General features: G+C 46.0%; 1 protein-coding gene across 1 annotated transcript in view; it reads right to left on the minus strand.

Annotated features, from left to right (window-relative positions):
- The window catches only part of stxbp5l (syntaxin binding protein 5L), a 151,063-nt gene that overhangs the window by 78,016 nt on the left and 53,047 nt on the right, over window positions 1-20,000 (minus strand). The window contains 1 exon segment of the mRNA XM_048239460.1: window positions 6,347-6,481. Within this exon segment, the coding sequence (XP_048095417.1) occupies window positions 6,347-6,481 (135 nt within the window).

The following is a 20,000-nucleotide window of genomic DNA, read 5'->3' on the forward strand; positions in this document are numbered from 1 at the left end:
TGATGTTTGCAGTATGTGACAAAAAATGTTTTGGCTTAGAAACCGTGTAACATCTGTTAGAACGCCTTTAAGAGTGATGGTGAGTCGGTGTGTGACACCAATACATCAGAGCAGGAGACAGAGGATGGGGGGACTCGCCCTCCGCACAGGAAGTGACATTTCATAACAACCCCCTGGGCACTGGGACCGACACTTCTTGCTTTGGCATTCATGTCATCAAAAAGACTACACTTCCCATGAACTCCACACAGGAAGTGACATTTCATAACAACCCCCTGGGCACTGGGACCGACACTTCTTGCTTTGGCATTCATGTCATCAAAAAGACTACACTTCCCATGAACTCACTCTCACCTCATGACCTTTCAAAGCCAAAATCCAGCATTTCTCTAGGCAATGCCTGGGCATTCGAGGACAAAGACATTTTAAAGGGAATAAAAAAGATTCTTGAAGGAGTGGATGCACAAAACAGGCAGATGAACACGAACTGCAGACAATTTCACATCCAACACAATAGCAAACAGAAACACACACACACACACACACACACACACACACACACACAAACACAACACAACACAACACAACACACACATACTCACACACACACACACACACACACACACAGTGTTCAGACAAAAAGTCAAAGCCACGCTTTCAGAGTTCTGTGCTAGCAGTGTGTCTGGAACTGAAAGACAGACCAAAGTAAGAAAATATAAAATATAGATATGTATTTTCTGTCCAATATGTTCAAGGAATTTTTGGTTCCTATTCAAAGGTTTTGGTTGTGTGTGTGTGTGTGTGTGTGTGTGTGTGTGTTATGGAGTTACATTTGTGCCTCTTTTATGAGCGAGCAGTAGAACAATTTGAGCGAGTTACAAATGTAACTCCATAGTGTGTGTGTGTGTGTGTGTGTGTGTGCCGAGTCTAATCTTCCTTGGCTGCAGAGGTTGGCAGCTGCTGAGCAGAGTGTATGGTGGCCAGATAGCTTTGGCCTGATAGCACCTGATAACGTTGCAGCTAATTGGAAAATAACAGCCCTAATTACAGAAACATGCAGCCCATTAGACACACAGACTCTCACACACACATACACACACACACACACACACACAGACTCACACACACACACACACACAAAACTAGGCTACAGATTAGTACCACACACAATGCAGCACTTGTTCTGATGTTAGTTGGAAAGAGGACCTCATCTCCTGCTGCAATCATATAACCTGGGGCCGCACTGTTATTTGAACAGGTATTCAGCACACACACACACACACACACACACACACACAAAGCTGTGGTCAAGTGCATTGCACAAAGGCGGAGGAGATGAGAGTCCTTCCTCCATGATCTTGATTACCTGTGTGTGGGAGCGTGTCTGAGTCAGAATGCATGTACCTGTGTGTGTGTGTGTGTGTGTGTGTGGGAGAGAGAGAGAGAGAGTGTCCTGCACTGGAGAGCTACTTCAAAGCGTGGGAGATGGGGGCAGTGGAAGCGGTGCTGATGGAAGCGCTGGTTTCCGTGGTGACCTATGAAGCGATGTCATTGTGCTGCCATAATGGAGAGAAGATGGGCATAGAGTGGAAGGCTGCTGACAGCTGCTCTCTTCAAGACTGTGTGTGTGTGTGTTTGTTCAGTGTGTGCAGCCATTGATAAAGTGGCATTTATTAGTTATGATATGTGATACCTGCAGGTTTGTGCGTGTGTGTTTGCGTGTGTGTGTGTGTGTGTGTGTGTGTGAGTCATGTCTGATTGGCACTCTACAGCCCTTTATACATGTCACACTCCCACACAGCTGACAGACAGATGCTGGTCCAATGTGTATGTGTGTGTGTGTGTGTGTGTGCAGGTGCAGGTGTCACAGTAATATTATTCATGTGTGCATGGTGTAGACAGCTCTTTTTGGGATTTCACTCAAGTTTCATGTGACAGTGATCTGACTCCCTCTCTCTCACACTCCATCTCTACCTCTCTCTCTCCCTCTATCACTCTCTCTCTCTCCCTCCATCACTCTCTCTCTCCCTCCATCACTCTCTCTCCTTCCATCTCTCTCTCCCTCCATCTCTCTCTCTCCCCCTCCATCCCTCTCTCTCTCCATACCTGGCTCTATTCCTCTCTCCTGCTGCACTTCTCCTCTTTCATGCCCACCTCCCTCTCTGACTATCTCTCCACTCTCTTTCTGTCGTGTTGTTCATCCTCCTCTCTCTCCCTCCCTCTCTCCATCCCTCCCTCCCTCTCTCCTTGTCTACGAGGCTGTCAGCAGGCATCAGCTGGGAGTTTGGCTGTGAGAGGCGCTGGCTCCTTTGTGCAGTAATTACACACTCTGAGCTGAGCTGAGAGAATGACTATGCTGCGCTGTCAGAGAGGCCCTTTCAGACGCAGGAGACTGAGAATAGCACTCACACACGCTCTCATGTCTCACACACGCTCTGATGAGAGGAGGAGGAGTGGAGTGGAGGAGAAGAGGAGTGGAGGGGGAGAGGAGGAGGAGGAGAGAAGTGGAGGAGAGGAGTGGAGGAGGGGGAGAGGAGTGAGGAGAGGATGAGAGGAGTGAGGAGAGGAGGAGTGGAGGGGGACAAAGGAGTGAAGAGGAGTGGGGGTTGGGAAGGGGAGAGGAGAGGAGGAAATGAGAAGAGGAGAGGAGAGGAGGATTGGGGTGGTGGAGGAGTGGACTGGAGAGGAGGAGAGGAGAGGAGGATAGGAAAGGCCCTCTGTCATTTGCTGCCTCGCTCAGTAGACTATTAACGTTTTTCATGTGACCTATTCTAGGTTCTATAGCTTTGTTTGGTAGGCAAGGGACAAGTTGAACCCATTGAACATCGTTGTCTGCAGCTGCCTCTCAGTAGGCTAGGCTACATCTCTGTATTTCAGCAATGTCAACATTTCAGGCATCAATAAAGGTGATGATGAAACGTTATCCCATTGTTCAAATTTTGATAGCCTCAGCAACGTTATTTTGATAGTCACAGGAACGTTATTTCGCTAAAATCGCCCTGATTTGGTGCATTGATCTGTATCGATAACGTTATGGGAGAACCTGCATGTAGCCTAGAAGCTAGGCAATGAGAATAAAAGACTTCACAGCTGCTAACGATCATCCTCCACAACCATGAGGATACTGTAGGTAGGCTAAACGGTCGTTCGTTGCCTTTTTGCTTCTTATTGTAAAACCAACTGTTAGGGCCTACACAAGTGGTCGGCATCCCGGTCTATATTTTTACAATATTTGCAAAACCTTAATAATCCACAGTGTTGGCATGTCAGTAGCCCAGCTCAGCCAATCAGATGCCTATCACAGCTCAGGGCCTCGTTAGCGTTAGCATCTCATTAGCACAGCTCAGCAAATCAGATGCCTATCACAGCTCAGGGCCTCGTTAGCATTAGCATGTCATTAGTCCATCAGGCCTGCTGCATGTCATGAGCTGGAGGACTTCTAACAGTGACATGGTAGCCTGTTGAGTTTGTGGACTTCTAACAGTGACATGGTAGGCTGCAGAGTGCGAATTACCCCACCATAATTGGGGGGTACTGTCCTTCACTTCTTCTATGACCATCACGGTCCATATCAATCCCCATCGTGATCGCCAAGTGCAACATGTGTTGTGCAACACACATACAAGGTGTAAACATGCGACAAACTGATAATCAGTTGGCTACAGAATATCTCATTGTTATTATATCCAAAAGAGAACTGTTTTGATCAACTCTCAAAAGTTAGAAGTTAAGTGCACTGAAATACCATTCTAATTACTAGTAAAAGTACTACCTTTACAAGAAGCCATTCTTACATTTCATGACATATTGATTTGGTTTATTTTTAGATTTCATAAGACCTGGAGGTAAGATCCAACCCTCTAATATAGCCTAGCCTACTGTTTAACCGAAACCAATTTTCTATTATAGTCTATGGTAGTCAGTGTCAAATCAACACAATTGCCTAGAGATATGTGAAACCTAAGCAATCTTTAATGTAATTAAGGAGCATATAGCCTACTATGAAAAAACATGCTACCACATAAGAACTACAGAGCGGTAACCTACAAGAATCCGATAACCAGAATGTAAAAACAATAGGCCTACTAACCAATTAAAAACAAATTCAAATACTAGCATGTACTATTTAGCCTAGGCTACTTGGCTCTTTATGTTTCCACAGGTTTCACTAATGTTATGTAGGCTTAGCTACATCAGACCCTCTTGTGCATAATAAAAACAACACAGGATCTGTGCCAAACTAATTTCAAAAGGGCACAATAATTTATTCAAGATAAAATGAGAATCAATGGACACCTAGGCTATGGACTGGAGTTCATCTCCTTGGAAATGACAATCGATTTTACCTCACCACAATGTAAAATAATAAATTATTTAAATAGAGAATTATCTTGCTAACTAACCTTGGTAACTAACCAAGGTCCACTTTACTAGCCTCAGTGGGTAAGTAAGTAGCAGGTATAGTAGCCGGTAATTAAATGTATGAAGACCTGACATGAGCTATGAAAGAACAAAACACTTTAATACATGAAGGTTGTAAAATAGCACATTTTCAACAAGCTAGACGTCTACTAGCAACTTACATTTACCCATGCACGTCAGCAGCAAACCGAATTTAAGCTACTGGAGGAATCTAGCGTTTTGTCATTCAACGTTGTTGACACTTGCTTGAGAAGTTGAAGTCGTTCTCTATCTCTTTTAGCGCCATGGTGGTTAAAAATGGTACGGTCCATAATAGGGGTGTCTGAAATCGCTTTACATTAAACTTTTCCTAGTGAAAATAGGAGTTGACTTGTATTGTAGCCAACTGTAATGATATTTTTTCACAATATCAGAAAAATTATCTGATATATATATCTGGTATAGTACCCCCCAGTACCCCCTGTAATTCGAACTATGGTAGGCTGTTGAGTTTGTGGACTTCTAAAAGTGACATGGTAGCCTGAGAAAAAAACAGGGGATTTCAAGGCACTCTCAATTGTCAAAGGTTAAAAAGCCTTTATTTTGTTGGCTTGGTTACATTTAAACCTTTAAAAAAAACTCAGACGCGTTTCGGCAAACAAGCCTTCATCAGGGAGTCAAACAGTTCTCAACAGAAAAGGAGAGGTTTTTTTTAAATAATAAGTCAACCAATCAGGACTCTCCACATTGCAGATGTGCTAGTCAGGTGATAAGTGTAAGAGTATACAACCACCAGCAGGTGTCATCCTTACATCCCTGTGAGAAATAAATGTCGTATACACAACTATGCATACAGAAAAGTCAACATTCAGACACATTATTGTCAAATTAAAAACTAATATGTAGAGAGTGAACCCAAAACAAACACAAACAAAAAAACACAAACAAGCAAAAATTCAAATAAAGACTCTGAAGTCAAGGTCCTCATTTAGGCCCGGATATTTAGTGGCCTGCAATTAGACTTCTAAAAGTGACATGGTAGCCTGTTGAGTTTGTAGACTTCTAAAAGTGACATGGTAGCCTGTTGAGTTTGTGGACTTCTAAAAGTGACACGATTCATGAGCTGCAGCTGCTGTGTCTGATTCATCTGTGAACAGTCTCACATCAGACACTTTGAAAGCTGACATCACTGCTGATAGCATCAAGGCACTGTGTATCAGGCTATGAAGACTGCCATGTCACTTTTAGCTATGAAGACTATGACATCTTTATAGATGGTTATACATAGACATGCAAATAATAAGCATCTGACATACATACCCAGGCATGTGACATGTCAAGTGAGTTCCATGACACAGTTTCATAATATAAAGTATCTTCTGCTTGTTTCTGTATTTGTGTTTTCTCTTGGTGCTGCTAGAGGGTTGACACTGAGGGGCTGTTGTATACTGAGCGTGTTCTGGAGGTATTTCAGTGAGTGGTGTGTAGGGATGCTTATCGAGGACCGGTGTGACATTTGCATCCTGAGCGTGTTCTGGAGGTATTTCAGTGAGTGGTGTGTAGGGATGGGTATCGAGGACTGGAGTGACATATGCTCGTGTTCCACGAGAGCGAGAGATTTAGTCCCCGAGAGGTGTTCAGCCAAGAGCGCGTGACACAGCAACCCTGAGTGTGTGGAGTGATGCAGAATGTGGGTGGCTAGCTGTTAGCGACTATAGGTGCTACTCATAACCCTGTGTAAAGCCCTGCTGGCTGTGGGGGGCTAGCTGTTAGGAGCTAGCGCTAGGTGTGACAGTCCTGCTGGCTGTGGGTGGTTTGCTGTTAGCGGCTAGCGCTAGGTGCTACAGCCCAGCAGACTGTGGATAGTGAGCTGTTAGCGGCTAGCACTAAGAGCAGACTGTAGATAGTGAGCTGTTAGGAGCTAGTGCCGGGGGGTGCTACTCACAGCTCTATGGCCTTGTTCCACATGATGACGTAGCCGGACAGGACGAAGGACTCGATGTTGACGATGTGGGTGTTTCCACGCTCCGTTCCCACGTACAGCCACTTACTCTGGAAGGGCAGGTGGCAGAAAGTGATCCTGGAACATGAGAGGGGAGCAGAAGAGACAGACAGGAAATTAGCATTGTGCTGCATACATCAACACAGGGAGGGAGAGATGAGAGAGAGAGAGAGAGAGAGAGACTGCGACTGAGAGAAAGAAAGAGAGAGAGAGAAAGAGAGAGAGAGAGAATGATGGTGATTGAGTAAGAGACCCTGCAATCTCTCACATATGTTAGTAATTAATATTTGTCCTCTGAGAAAATGCCAAGCTAATAATTATCCCTCCCCTACATATAGCGATGGTTTTCAATTTCTCGCATCGCACCATAATTATATTTTACTTAATTACAGTGCCGTGTAAAAAACAGGATCCCACGGAGCAGTTCTACAATTACCACACAACTCCCATCTTAATTAAAACTACATGCAGCGTGTGTGCAGGCAACTAGTCAGCAGTAGAGAGAGTGATCCTGTTCAACACGGAGAGAGTGATCCAGTTCAACACAGAGAGAGTGATCCCGTTCAACACAGAGAGAGTGATCTAGTACAACACAGAGAGAGTGATCCAGTACAACACAGAGAGAGTGATCTAGTACAACACAGTTCCTGCGTCAGCAGCAGACACAGTGCACGTCTGCCACTGAAATAGCCTTCACCAGGCCTTGGTAGTCATGGCCCTGATCTGACCCTGATATGGCCCTGATATGGCCCTGATGTGGTCCTGACGTGGCCCTAATATGGCCCTGATATGACCCTGATATGGCTCTGATATGGCCCTGATATGGCCCTGATGTGGTCCTGATATGGCCCTGACATGGTCCTGATGTGGTCCTGATATGGCCCTAATATGGTCCTGACATGCTCCTTCATAATCAGAGTTGTCTTGTGTCAGAGCGAGCCCAGATGATGAGCTGTGCCCTGTGCTCTGTGAGTGCCAACAGCGGAGCATATCACGCGCTGATTACCCACACAGCGCTGCCATTACCATCAATAGCAGCCCTGTGATTGCATTACTGCTGCGCCCCTCGCTCGCTACAGGCTCAAGGTCAGTGTCAAGGTCAAGGCAGACACCCAGTCTACTTATTCTATGCCATGAGCAGTCCCTCTCCCCTCCCCTCTGGTTTAAAGAGCCGCTGTGTTTTCCAGATTACTGAGCAACCCAATTGAATGGGCACGGAATGTGTAGTGCAGACTGTTGTGTGGCTGTTGTGTTGGTGTGCAGTCTAAAGTACATTGCTGTTGTGTGGGTGTGCAGTCTAAAGTACATATTGCTGTTGTTTGGGTGTGCAGTCTAAAGTACATATTGCTGTTGTGTGGCTGTTGTGTTGGTGTGCAGTCTAAAGTACATATTGCTGTTGTGTGGGTGTGCAGTCTAAAGTACATATTGCTGTTGTGTGGCTGTTGTGTTGGTGTGCAGTCTAAAGTACATATTGCTGTTGTATGGCTGTTGTGTTGGTGTGCAGTCTAAAGTACATATTGCTGTTGTATGGCTGTTGTGTTGGTGTGCAGTCTAAAGTACATATTGCTGTTGTATGGGTGTGCAGTCTAAAGTACATATTGCTGTTGTGTGGGTGTGCAGTCTAAAGAACATATTGCTGTTGTGTTGGTGTGCAGTCTAAAGTACATATTGCTGTTGTGTTGGTGTGCAGTCTAAAGTACATATTGCTGTTGTGAGGCTGTTGTGTTGGTGTGCAGGTTTGCAGGTTTGGGGTAAGTAGAGGTGTGGGATGTGTGGGGTAAATGGAGGTGTGGGGTAAGTAGAGGTGTGGGGTAAGTGGAGGTGTGGGATGTGTGGGGTAAGTGGAGGTGTGGGATGTGTTGGGTAAGTAGAGGTGTGGGGTAAGTGGCGGTGTGGGATGTGTGGGGTAAGTAGAGGTGTGGGATGTGTGGGGTAAGTGGAGGTGTGGGATGTGTTGGGTAAGTAGAGGTGTGGAATGTGTGGGGTAAGTGGAGGTGTGGGATGTGTGGGGTAAGTAGAGGTGTGGGGTAAGTGGAGGTGTGGGATGTGTGGGGTAAGTGGAGGTGTGGGATGTGTGGGGTAAGTAGAGGTGTGGGGTAAGTGGAGGTGTGGGGTAAGTGGAGCCTCTAGCTGGCGGACATGGGGCACATCTGCAGCATTGACCGCAATTACAGTGTGTGTGTGTGTGTGTTCAGCTCTCCTGTCACTCATGTGCCAGTAGTCCCCAGGGAGGCGGAGTCGGTATTTTTAGGGCTCTGTGATTTGGCGGAACGCGTCGCCACGGGAGACAAGCGCAACCTAATAAGACATGAGAGACAAGCCCCCCCCTCTCTTTATCCCTCTCTCTCTCTCTCTCTCTCTCCTTCTCCCCCTCTCTCTTTATCCCTCTCTCTCTCCTTCTAGCATCTCTCTCTTTATCCCTCTCTCTCCCCTTCTCCCCCTCTCTATCCCTCACTTTCCCCTTCTCCCCCTCTCTCTCTCCCCCTCTCTTACTCCCACTTTCCTTTCTCATCCTCTCTTCTTCACTCATCTCTTACTTATCCTCCCTTATTATCCTCCTCTATTCACTCCTTTTTCTTATCCTCCTCTCCTCTTCACTCCTTTCCTCTTCACTTCTCTCTGTGCGTCCTCTCTTCACCAGCCTCTCCACACAAACATCAGCTTCACCCCTCCCTCCCTCTTTCTATCTCTCTCCCTCCCTCCCTCTTTCTTTCTATCTCTCTCTACCTCTTTTCCTCCCTCTCTCTCTCTCTCTCCCTCTCTCTCTCTCTTCTTCCTTCTCTCTCTCTCTCTCTGAAGTGTCTGCCCCCACAGTCTCCGCACCTCTTCAGCTGGGGCTGCAAGTGAGTCATCAGCTCTCAGTTTCAAAAGAGGACAAAAGTTACACTCAAAGAAGACCGGCAGAGAGTGTGTGTGTGTGTGTGTGTGTGTGTGTGTGTGTGTGTGTGTGTGTGTGTGAGAGTATGAGTTGCATATAGTGTCTTTATCAGAGCACAAATAGCCCCTAACAGAGTGGGCATCAGGCTGTGGTTGGCTGGGTTGGGTAGACTCTAGTGTGTGAGAGCAGTGTTCTAGTGTGCGAGAGCAGTGTTCTAGTGTGTGAGAACTGTGCTCTAGTGTGTGAGAGCAGTGTGGAAGGACTGCAGTGTTCTAGTGTGTGAGAGCAGTGTTCTAGTGTGCGAGAGCAGTGTTCTAGTGTGCGAGAGCAGTGTTCTAGTGTGTGAGAGCAGTATTCTAGTGTGTGAGAGCAGTATTCTAGTGTGTAGCTTGTTTTTATGCTGGCAACAAAACCAGAAGGGTTCGCAAACGTTATTCTTTACTCTAAATGCGTACTGCCATGGCGATAAAGAGAAAGAAGCCAGAAAGGGAATTTACCTTAGACTAGAATAGGCTATATCAGAGCCCGTCTACGGACATTTTCTGGCTATATACTGAAATAGGTTAATGATGTAAAGTCAAGTGCGCTTCTAATGGGTCTGGTGTGTGCGTGCAGTTTTTATTGATGAGTCGGAGTGGCAAGTGCTGCGCATCGTTGCAGTGGAATGTGGCTGCCCAGGGCATATAAAACTTCTCACTCTTAGACCTACTCATACACGGCGCTGAAATGGCGTATTTAGCTGTCTAAATTCGAAGCTGGGAGAGAAATCGTCGGAGATCCATGATTATTGTGTTATTCACCACCCCTGGTCAAAAATATGTTCCCCGCGTGGAAGTAGGCTATGATTTGAAATGTAGACTGTTGTCAAATTTGGCAAATACAATGCGGGAGAAATGATATGGTTCATGGTCTCTCATGCTGTTTCATTCGTGCCAAAGGAGGGATAATGAAATATTACGCACGTTCCACTTTTGCATAAATAATTCCTGAACGGTTTTGGTCAGGGCTGATGATGCAACTGTATTTGACAAAGGACCGATATAGGCTATTTGCTAGTGACAAAATATGAGCTTTCAGTGTGATACGATCTCTTTGTAAATTACGTTTGATTAAAACGTGTTTCATCTGTTCTGGCTATCCCCGCTATTTGGATCTTACTGTATCTCACTCAATGAACAACATCTCAACATGATGATCCATAATTGTCATCAGATAGCCTAGTCATATAGGTAGACATTCAGTGTGTTTGAAATAATTAATTCGATAATATTTTCCATCTTTGCAGAGGAAAAGTTTGTGTAAAGGGAATTAAAGGCCTGTCTCATATAGACGCCTGTCTCTAATACTAGCCGGTGCAGTTTGGTGATTTGGGAAAATAAAAGCCCGGGCTATTATTTGGAGTTTTACGGTATGTTATTATTGCTCATTCAGAGAAAAGTTTATGTTTTGACACGCCTATTTAGGAGTCCGGAACTAGTGCCATTTCTTTCCATTGGTGAATCGTCTTATGATTCATCTTAGTTAACTATAGAATCTTTGGTTCTAGTGTGCGAGAGCAGTGTTCTAGTGTGTGAGAGCAGTGTTCTAGTGTGTGAGAGAGAGTGTGTGTGTATGTGTGTATGTGTGTGTGAGTGTGTGTGTGTGTGTGTGTGTGTGTGTAGGTGGTATAATCTTTGATAAGTACTGTGTACACCCTCAGGGGAATCATCCTCAGGCTAAATCATCATTTCCAGTTCAGTCCCCCATTGCTGTGTGTGTGTGTTACAGTAGCTCTTCACACACACACACACACACACACACACACACACACACACACACACACACACACACACACACACACACATGCTCCCTATCACCATTGCTCTATGTGTTCAGTCTGATGAAATGTGTGGAAAGTCTCCATGCTGAGGCAGGAGCGAGCCCAAAGGCCCATGCCCAGAGAGAGCTGCTGCCCGGGGGGCAGAGCAGGGGGGCCCAGGGGCCAGCAATCCTGGAGGAGCGGAGCAGGCTGACGGTCTTACAACGAAGCAACACCAGGCGCGTAACTGAAGCGCTCCGTTCGCAACGCGTAAAATCCATTTTAAAAGACTGATCTATTTTTTTTTTACGTACGCACCACTATCACGTCTGGTGTAGCTACTTCCATTGATTACAGTGGAAGGTAATTGTTGCAGCGGACGCTACGCGAACGGAACGCTTCAGATACGTGCCTGGTGTAGCTCAGCCTTTACACGGAGGGAGAGAAGGGAGAGAGAGAAGAGAGAGAGAGACAGAGAGAAGGAGAGAGAGAGAGAGAGAGAGAGAGGAGAAATGAGAAGAACACACACACACACGAACGGAACATTTCAGATACGTGCCTGGTGTAGCTCAGCCTTTACACAGGGGGAGAGAAGGGAGAGAGAGAGAGAGAGAGAGAGAGAGAGAGAGAGAGAGAGAGAGAGAGGGAGGAGAGAAATGGGAAGAACACACACACACACACACACACACACACACACACAGGACAAATCCAGATGGGTCTGTCTTATCTGTCCTGATCCTGTCTGTCCAGGATGTCCCCCTCCAGTCTTCCTATATAACATTCAACCCCATGACTCTAATGATCCCTTTTCCACACGGGCTGGACACATGCAAATCACCACCCAACACACACGCACACGCACACACACATATACACACACACACACACATATACACACACACACACACCCACACACACGCATACACACACCACAGACACACACACACACATGCACAGTCATGCACGCACACACAGAGACATGCACACACGCAGGCACACTCACACACACACGCAAACAAGCAAACATTTGCACACACTCACACACACACACACACAAAGTCACCCTACACACACACACACTAATCCCTCTCCCACAGCTCTTCCCGGGTAATTAGGCGGGCAGGGCTGGCACTAATTGGCCCGATGCTCCACTGCCCCGGCTAATGGATCCAGCAGGTGCCCGTCCTGATGCCAGCCATGCCTCGCTCAGATGGGCACCTCCATACGCACCACTACCAACACTCAGATGGGCACCTCCATACGCACCACTACCAACACTCAGATGGGCACCAGCACCACTACCAACACTCAGATGGGCACCTCCATACGCACCACTACCAACACTCAGATGGGCACCTCCATAAACACCACTACCAACGTGTGCGCGAGAGAGAGAGAGAGAGAGAGAGAGACTTATATTTTAATCTTGACATTTTCACCATGCCAAACAAGGTCCGGGTGTACTTAGCCATAAATAATAAATACCATACATCTGAAAATGATCTGCTAACTATCCAACATCAACAAGCATTATTGCAGAATTGGAAAATGATATACTGTTTTTTTATCTGGGTAGGCATGGCTTTGTGATGATGCAGCTGATGATTTAACCTGATAGTATGTTTGTCGTTTTCAGTTTTAGGTTTTAGGTCATGTGTATGTGACTTCCATTACAGAAGAGGTCCCACATGGTTCGGTCCTAGGCCCAGTTCATTTCAGTTCATTTTACTTCTGAATGCATACTACAGTCATGTTATTCACTATTATCTGCCAGCATATTTCATTTTGGCATTTTTAGAAGCCTTTCCAATAAATAATTTACAACATGTCATCTAGTTTTCATCTGACCATAAACTTTAACTGCATATGGAACCTGTCATCTAATTTTCATCTGACCATAAACTTCAACTGCAAATGAGACATTAATTAATAAACATAACCTGACATTCACCATAAGTTCAGTGTCAGCTCTAACCATAGTACACAAAGCCTACTACTGACACACACACACACGCACACACACACAAGCCCAGAAACAGCTTTAAACATAACACACAAAGCCTATGCTGACACACACACACACACACACAAGCCCAGCGACAGCTTTAAATGTAGCACACAAAGCCTATGCTGACACACACACACACACACACGCACAAGCCCAGCGACAGCTTTAAATGTAGCACACACAGTCTATACAGAGCTCATTTGTATTCCTAAAAGTTCATATTAATTACAGTGGAACTGCCATTTGGGGCGCCACGCTGCTGCTGTGTCACAGTGGTTGGCTGCTTACATGGATAGTTTACTTGAGCACAAAAACAAAAATGAAACGTTTTTCCCTTTCATGCTAAATGCACATCAATTGGGTCATTTTCCAGCCAGTGATTTGGGAAGCTGTTGCCACAGAGCATTCAGATGAGCCATCAGTGGACTCTTAAACAGCTTTGGGGCTCATGTGCCAGGGTGTGTAATGGAAACCACACACACACACACACACACACACACACACACACACACACAAACACACACACACACAGGTTGCGTAATGGAAATGATTTGGAAAGGTAACGAGCAAAGCACAGATTGTAACAAAGCAATAAGCAGAATGACGTGCTCCTCTGGTCAAGAGAGCGAAGCCTCCATTCTATCAGTACGCACATCAGCTCTGTGGAAGCTAACTGTAGGGTCAGGACACACATACACACCAATACACACCATACACACCAATGTACACACACACACTGTAAGATAGGTCAGGACACACACACACACACCAACGTACACTCACACTGTTGGACAGGTCAGGACACACACACACACCAACGTACACAGACACTGTAGGACAGGTCAGGACACAGGCACACACACACACACCAACGTACACACACTGTGTGACAGGTCAGGACACACACACACACATGCACCAACGTACACACACAGAGAAATCTGACCTCAGCCTTACAGTTATTTGTGCAGAAGTTTAACGTCTCACGTCTGGCCACTGAAGCACATTGAAAGACTCATTCTCAATGTATAATAATTATCTCCTTCACAGACACACACACACACCCACACCCACAGACACACACACAGACACACACTTTCTCTAACTAAAACACACACAGACACACACACACACTCCCAGACCAGACCTGGAGTTAAAAAGGTGTTTCATTGAAGGCATTGCATTTGCATATTTTTAATTTGGCGAGCTAAACCAGCCATCCCTGCAGAAGTCAACAGGGATAGAGGGATGAAGGAGAGAGAGGAGAGAGAGGGGGAATGGGAGGAAGAGGAGGGGATAGGGGGATTAGAAGAAGGAGAGAGAGCAGGAGGGGAGAGGGAGAAGGAGAGGAAGAGGGGAGAGAGAGCAGGAGCAGGAGAGATGAAGGGTAAAATGAACGACATAGAGGATAATGAGTGCCACTGGCCCGGAAGATAAGAATCTATGCTGAGAATGTGTTTGTGTGTGTGTGTGTATATGTGTGTGTGTGTGTAAGAGAGAGAAAGAGAGAGAGAGAGAAAAAGAAACTAGAGAGAGGTAAAAGCTGCCAGACTTTGCTGTGCGTAATATTTGGAGACCAGAGTTGACCTCCCCAAGGGACCATGCTGCCTCTGCTTGAGGACACAGAAACAGCATTAATTCATCTATCACACACACACACACACACACACACACACACACACACATATACACACACAAAACACACACACACACACACACACACACACACACTCACACACATGCAAGCGTGCACACAACCACACATTTGCTTGATGGTTTAATAGTCCTCCATCACATAGGCAGACACTAGTGGTACAATTGGCCAATTAACGTTTTAAGCATTTCAGGAGACAGCTGGCTGGGAGACATAAATGAGCCAAACCCCTGTTGAGACAGACATAGAACATAGAGATGAGACACAAATGAGTGGAACCCCTGATGAGACAGACATAGAACATAGAGATGAGACACAAATGAGTGGAACCCTGATGGAGACAGACCTGGGGGAACAGAGATGAGACTCAAGCGAGTCAAACCCTGATGAGACAGACAGAACAGAGGCGAGAGACACAAGCAGGCCAACCCCAAAGACCTGGGACAGATGAATTAAGCAATGGAATGGAACCTGATGAGACGACAGAGAACAAGAGATGAGACACAAATGAGTGGAACCCTGATGAGACAGACATAGAACATAGAGATGAGACACAAATGAGTGGAACCCTGATGAGACAGACATAGAACATAGAGATGAGACACAAATGAGTGGAACCCTGATGAGACAGACATAGAACATAGAGATGAGACACAAATGAGTGGAACCCTGATGAGACAGACATAGAACATAGAGATGAGACACAAATGAGTGGAACCCTGATGAGACAGACATAGAACATAGAGATGAGACACAAATGAGTGGAACCCTGATGAGACAGACACAGAACAGAGATGAGACACAAATGAGTGGAACCCTGATGAGACAGACATAGAACATAGAGATGAGACACAAATGAGTGGAACCCTGATGAGACAGACATAGAACATAGAGATGAGACACAAATGAGTGGAACCCTGATGAGACAGACATAGAACATAGAGATGAGACACAAATGAGTGGAACCCTGATGAGACAGACATAGAACATAGAGATGAGACACAAATGAGTGGAACCCTGATGAGACAGACATAGAACATAGAGATGAGACACAAATGAGTGGAACCCTGATGAGACAGACATAGAACATAGAGATGAGACACAAATGAGTGGAACCCTGATGAGACAGACATAGAACATAGAGATGAGACACAAATGAGTGGAACCCTGATGAGACAGACACAGAACAGAGATGAGACTCAAACGAGTCAAACCCCTGATGAGACAGACACAGAACAGAGATGAGACTCAAACGAGTCAAACCCCTGATGAGACAGACATAGAACATAGAGATGAGACACAAATGAGTGGAACCCTGATGAGACAGACATAGAACATAGAGATGAGACACAAATGAGTGGAACCCTGATGAGACAGACATAGAACATAGAGATGAGACACAAATGAGTGGAACCCTGATGAGACAGACATAGAACATAGAGATGAGACACAAATGAGTGGAACCCTGATGAGACAGACACAGAACAGAGATGAGACTCAAACGAGTCAAACCCCTGATGAGACAGACATAGAACATAGAGATGAGACACAAATGAGTGGAACCCTGATGAGACAGACATAGAACATAGAGATGAGACACAAATGAGTGGAACCCTGATGAGACAGACATAGAACATAGAGATGAGACACAAATGAGTGGAACCCTGATGAGACAGACATAGAACATAGAGATGAGACACAAATGAGTGGAACCCTGATGAGACAGACATAGAACATAGAGATGAGACACAAATGAGTGGAACCCTGATGAGACAGACATAGAACATAGAGATGAGACACAAATGAGTGGAACCCCTGATGAGACAGACATAGAACATAGAGATGAGACACAAATGAGTGGAACCCCTGATGAGACAGACACAGAACAGAGAGATGAGACTCAAACGAGTCAAACCCCTGATGAGACAGACACAGAACAGAGAGACGAGACACAAACGAGCCAAACCCCAAAGACACAGGACAGATGAGTCGCAATGGAATGGAACCTGATGAGACAACGACAGAGAACAAAGCCCGAGACACAAGCGAACCGTGAGAGAAAGAGAGAGAAAGAAGGAGGAGAAGGGGTTAGAAGACATAGAACATAGAGATGAGACACAAATGAGTGGAACCCTGATGAGACAGACACAGAACAGAGATGAGACTCAAAACGAGTCAAACCCTGATGAGACAGACACAGAACAGAGAGATTTAGACACAAACGAGCCAAACCCCAAAGACACAGGCCAGATGAGTCAGAATGGAATGGAACCTGATGAGACAACGACAGAGAACAAAAGCCGAGACACAAACGGAACACGTGAGAGAAAGAGAGAAAGAGGAGGGGAGAGGGGGGTTAGAAGAAGGAGAGAGCAGGAGAAGGAGGAGAGGGAGAAGGAGGGGAAGAGGGGAGAGAGAGCAGGAGGAGAGGGAGAAGGAGGGGAAGAGGGGAGAGAGAGCAGGAGGAGAGGAAGAGGGGAGGGGAGGAGGGGAGAGAGAGCAGGAGGAGGGGAAGAGGGGAGAGAGAGCAGGAGCAGGAGGAGGGGAAGAGGGGAGAGAGAGCAGGAGCAGGAGGAGGGGAAGAGGGGAGAGAGAGCAGGAGCAGGAGGAGAGGAAGAGGGAGAGAGAGCAGGAGCAGGAGGAGAGGGAGAAGGAGAGGGAGAGAGAGCAGGAGGGGAGAGAGAGGGAATAGGGAAACTAGCGCCGAAATACACACATGCATGACTGGACATCATTACAGCGGACTTTCTCTGCGTCTGGACCAGGACTCTTCGCCCAGGCTGCCCTTTGCAGTGCCTGATGGAAAACAGCAGTTTGTGTGTAGAGAGACCATCGTGCTTCTCATAGAAACTTGCTGTCTGTTTTTCTCTCTCAAAACCCCACTAACTCATTTTCAGCTTCAACCCTCCCTCCTCTCCTGTGGTGGATTGTGGTGTGTGTGTTTGTGTGTGTGTGTGTGTGTGTGTGTGTGTGTGTGTGTGTGTGTGTGAGAGAGAGAGAGAGCTGCATCAGAGCAGGACTGGGAAACAAGATACAGATATCTCCAAATGCTCCATTTCCCTCACAAAAGGCCATCCAGTCTGTTAGACATTAAGGGTCACAGTCTGGACTGGTGCATTGTTTGTTGGGGAATTTTACAGGACTGTGCATGCATGCATGTGTGTGTGTGTGTGTCTGTGTGTGTCTGTGTGTGTCTGTGTGTGTTGATGTCAGAAACGATGGGACATCACAATAAGGGACATTTAATGTTACTACCCCCAGAGCCATATAGGGCGCTGCCTACCGGCCCCCATCTGAAGATATCCCCCCACTAGGTTGGGAACTTCCTGTCGAAGATCCTCCATTGTGGTCGTAGCCTATCGTTTCCAACAGGAGGCTAGGCTACACAAAATATCCAAACATCTTTTACGCACCTGATAACATCCATATTTTAAGTATACAAACAGAAACTCCCCTGGACACGTCTCGTTCTTGTTGGCATATTTAAGCAATATGACACTAGTGGGAGCGGGGTTGGTAAACGATATCCCCGCGGCTGTAATTTGGTCGTAGGTATGAGGCCGAAGGCCATATAGTGAACCAGGCCATCCGGCAATAGGCAGCCAATTTCACAAATGCTTTTAAACCCAAATAAAGTTTTACCCATTATAATTTAACATTGTTAGGCCATGTTACATCATACATGTAGGTGTTTGAATTGATTCTGCCATGGTTATTGTATTTAGCAGACGTTTCGGCTAAACTCCAATCACTTCATTATTAGGCCACTTTACTACGAAAATTCAAACAGAACCGTCATTGACGTTTGTCACACATGCTTTATTATTCCTGCATAACAAGTTGCATTTTATCACTGGCAGTCGGAGGCTTTCTAGTGGAGAATCTTCCATCACCGTGTCACCAACACGGACTGGTATGGTATTCCCTGGCTAACGTTACGACCATGCTGCCCGTTGACATAAACGTGGAATCAGTTCCGGAGTGGGGCGTGGCCAACAACAGCTCATTTGCATGTAAGGCAACAGGGCCCAGAAACGGCCTATTCTGAAACGGACTGAAACTGGCAAGAATGGAGCTGCTGATAATGTGTAATCTGATGGGAATTTCTTTGCAAACAGCTTCAGGGACATGTTTTGTGCAACCCATAGGTCTATTTTGACTTGTTGAAAAAGAAGTATAATATGGGACCTTTAAATTGTGTTGTAGTGTCTTGCGTTGTGATGTGTGCAGTGTTGTATTGTGTTGTGGGGAAATGTTGTGTTGTAATGTGGATGAATGTGTTGTAGTGTGTTGTGGGGAAATGTTGTGTTGTAATGTGGATGAATGTGTTGTAGTGTGTTGTGGGGAAATGTTGTGTTGTAATGTGGATGAATGTGTTGTAGTGTGTTGTGGGGAAATGTTGTGTTGTAATGTGGATGAATGTGTTGTGTTACTGTGCTACAGTACACCTTTACTGCTCTGACTAGTTTTACTCATCATCCTCATCTTACAGTCTCTTTCTCTCTCTCTCTCTCTCTCTCTCTCTCTCTCTCACACACACACACACACACAGACAGACACACACACATACACACACACACACACACACACACACACACACACACACACACACACACACACACACACCCCACCCATGCCAGGGCTCTTTTAGCTTGGATGCTTTTATTTCTCCCACGCTCTACTCCCATTCCCACACACACACACACACACACACACACACACACACGCGACACACACACACACACACACACACACACACACACACACACACACACACATACAGACACACACACACACACACACACAGACACACACACACACACACACACACACACACACACACACATACAGACACACACACACACACACACACACATACAGACACACACACACACACACACACACACACACACACACACACACACACACACACACACACACACACATACAGACACACACACACACACACACACACACACACACACACACACACACACACACACACATACAGACACACACACACACACACACACACACACACACACATACACACACACACACACACACATACACACACACACACACACACACACACACACACTCCCCTCATGCTGGGACTCAAATGCCTGGTCGTGACTTCTCTCCATCTCTCTCACTTTTTATCTACTTTCCCCTCTAGGATTCCTCTGGGTGTGTGTGTGTGTGTGTGTGTGGGAGGTGAGTCAGTGTGTGTGTGTGTGGAGGTGAGTCAGTGTGTGT

The sequence above is a fragment of the Alosa alosa genome, chromosome 3 (assembly GCF_017589495.1).
Source record: "Alosa alosa isolate M-15738 ecotype Scorff River chromosome 3, AALO_Geno_1.1, whole genome shotgun sequence".
Taxonomy (NCBI): domain Eukaryota; kingdom Metazoa; phylum Chordata; class Actinopteri; order Clupeiformes; family Clupeidae; genus Alosa; species Alosa alosa.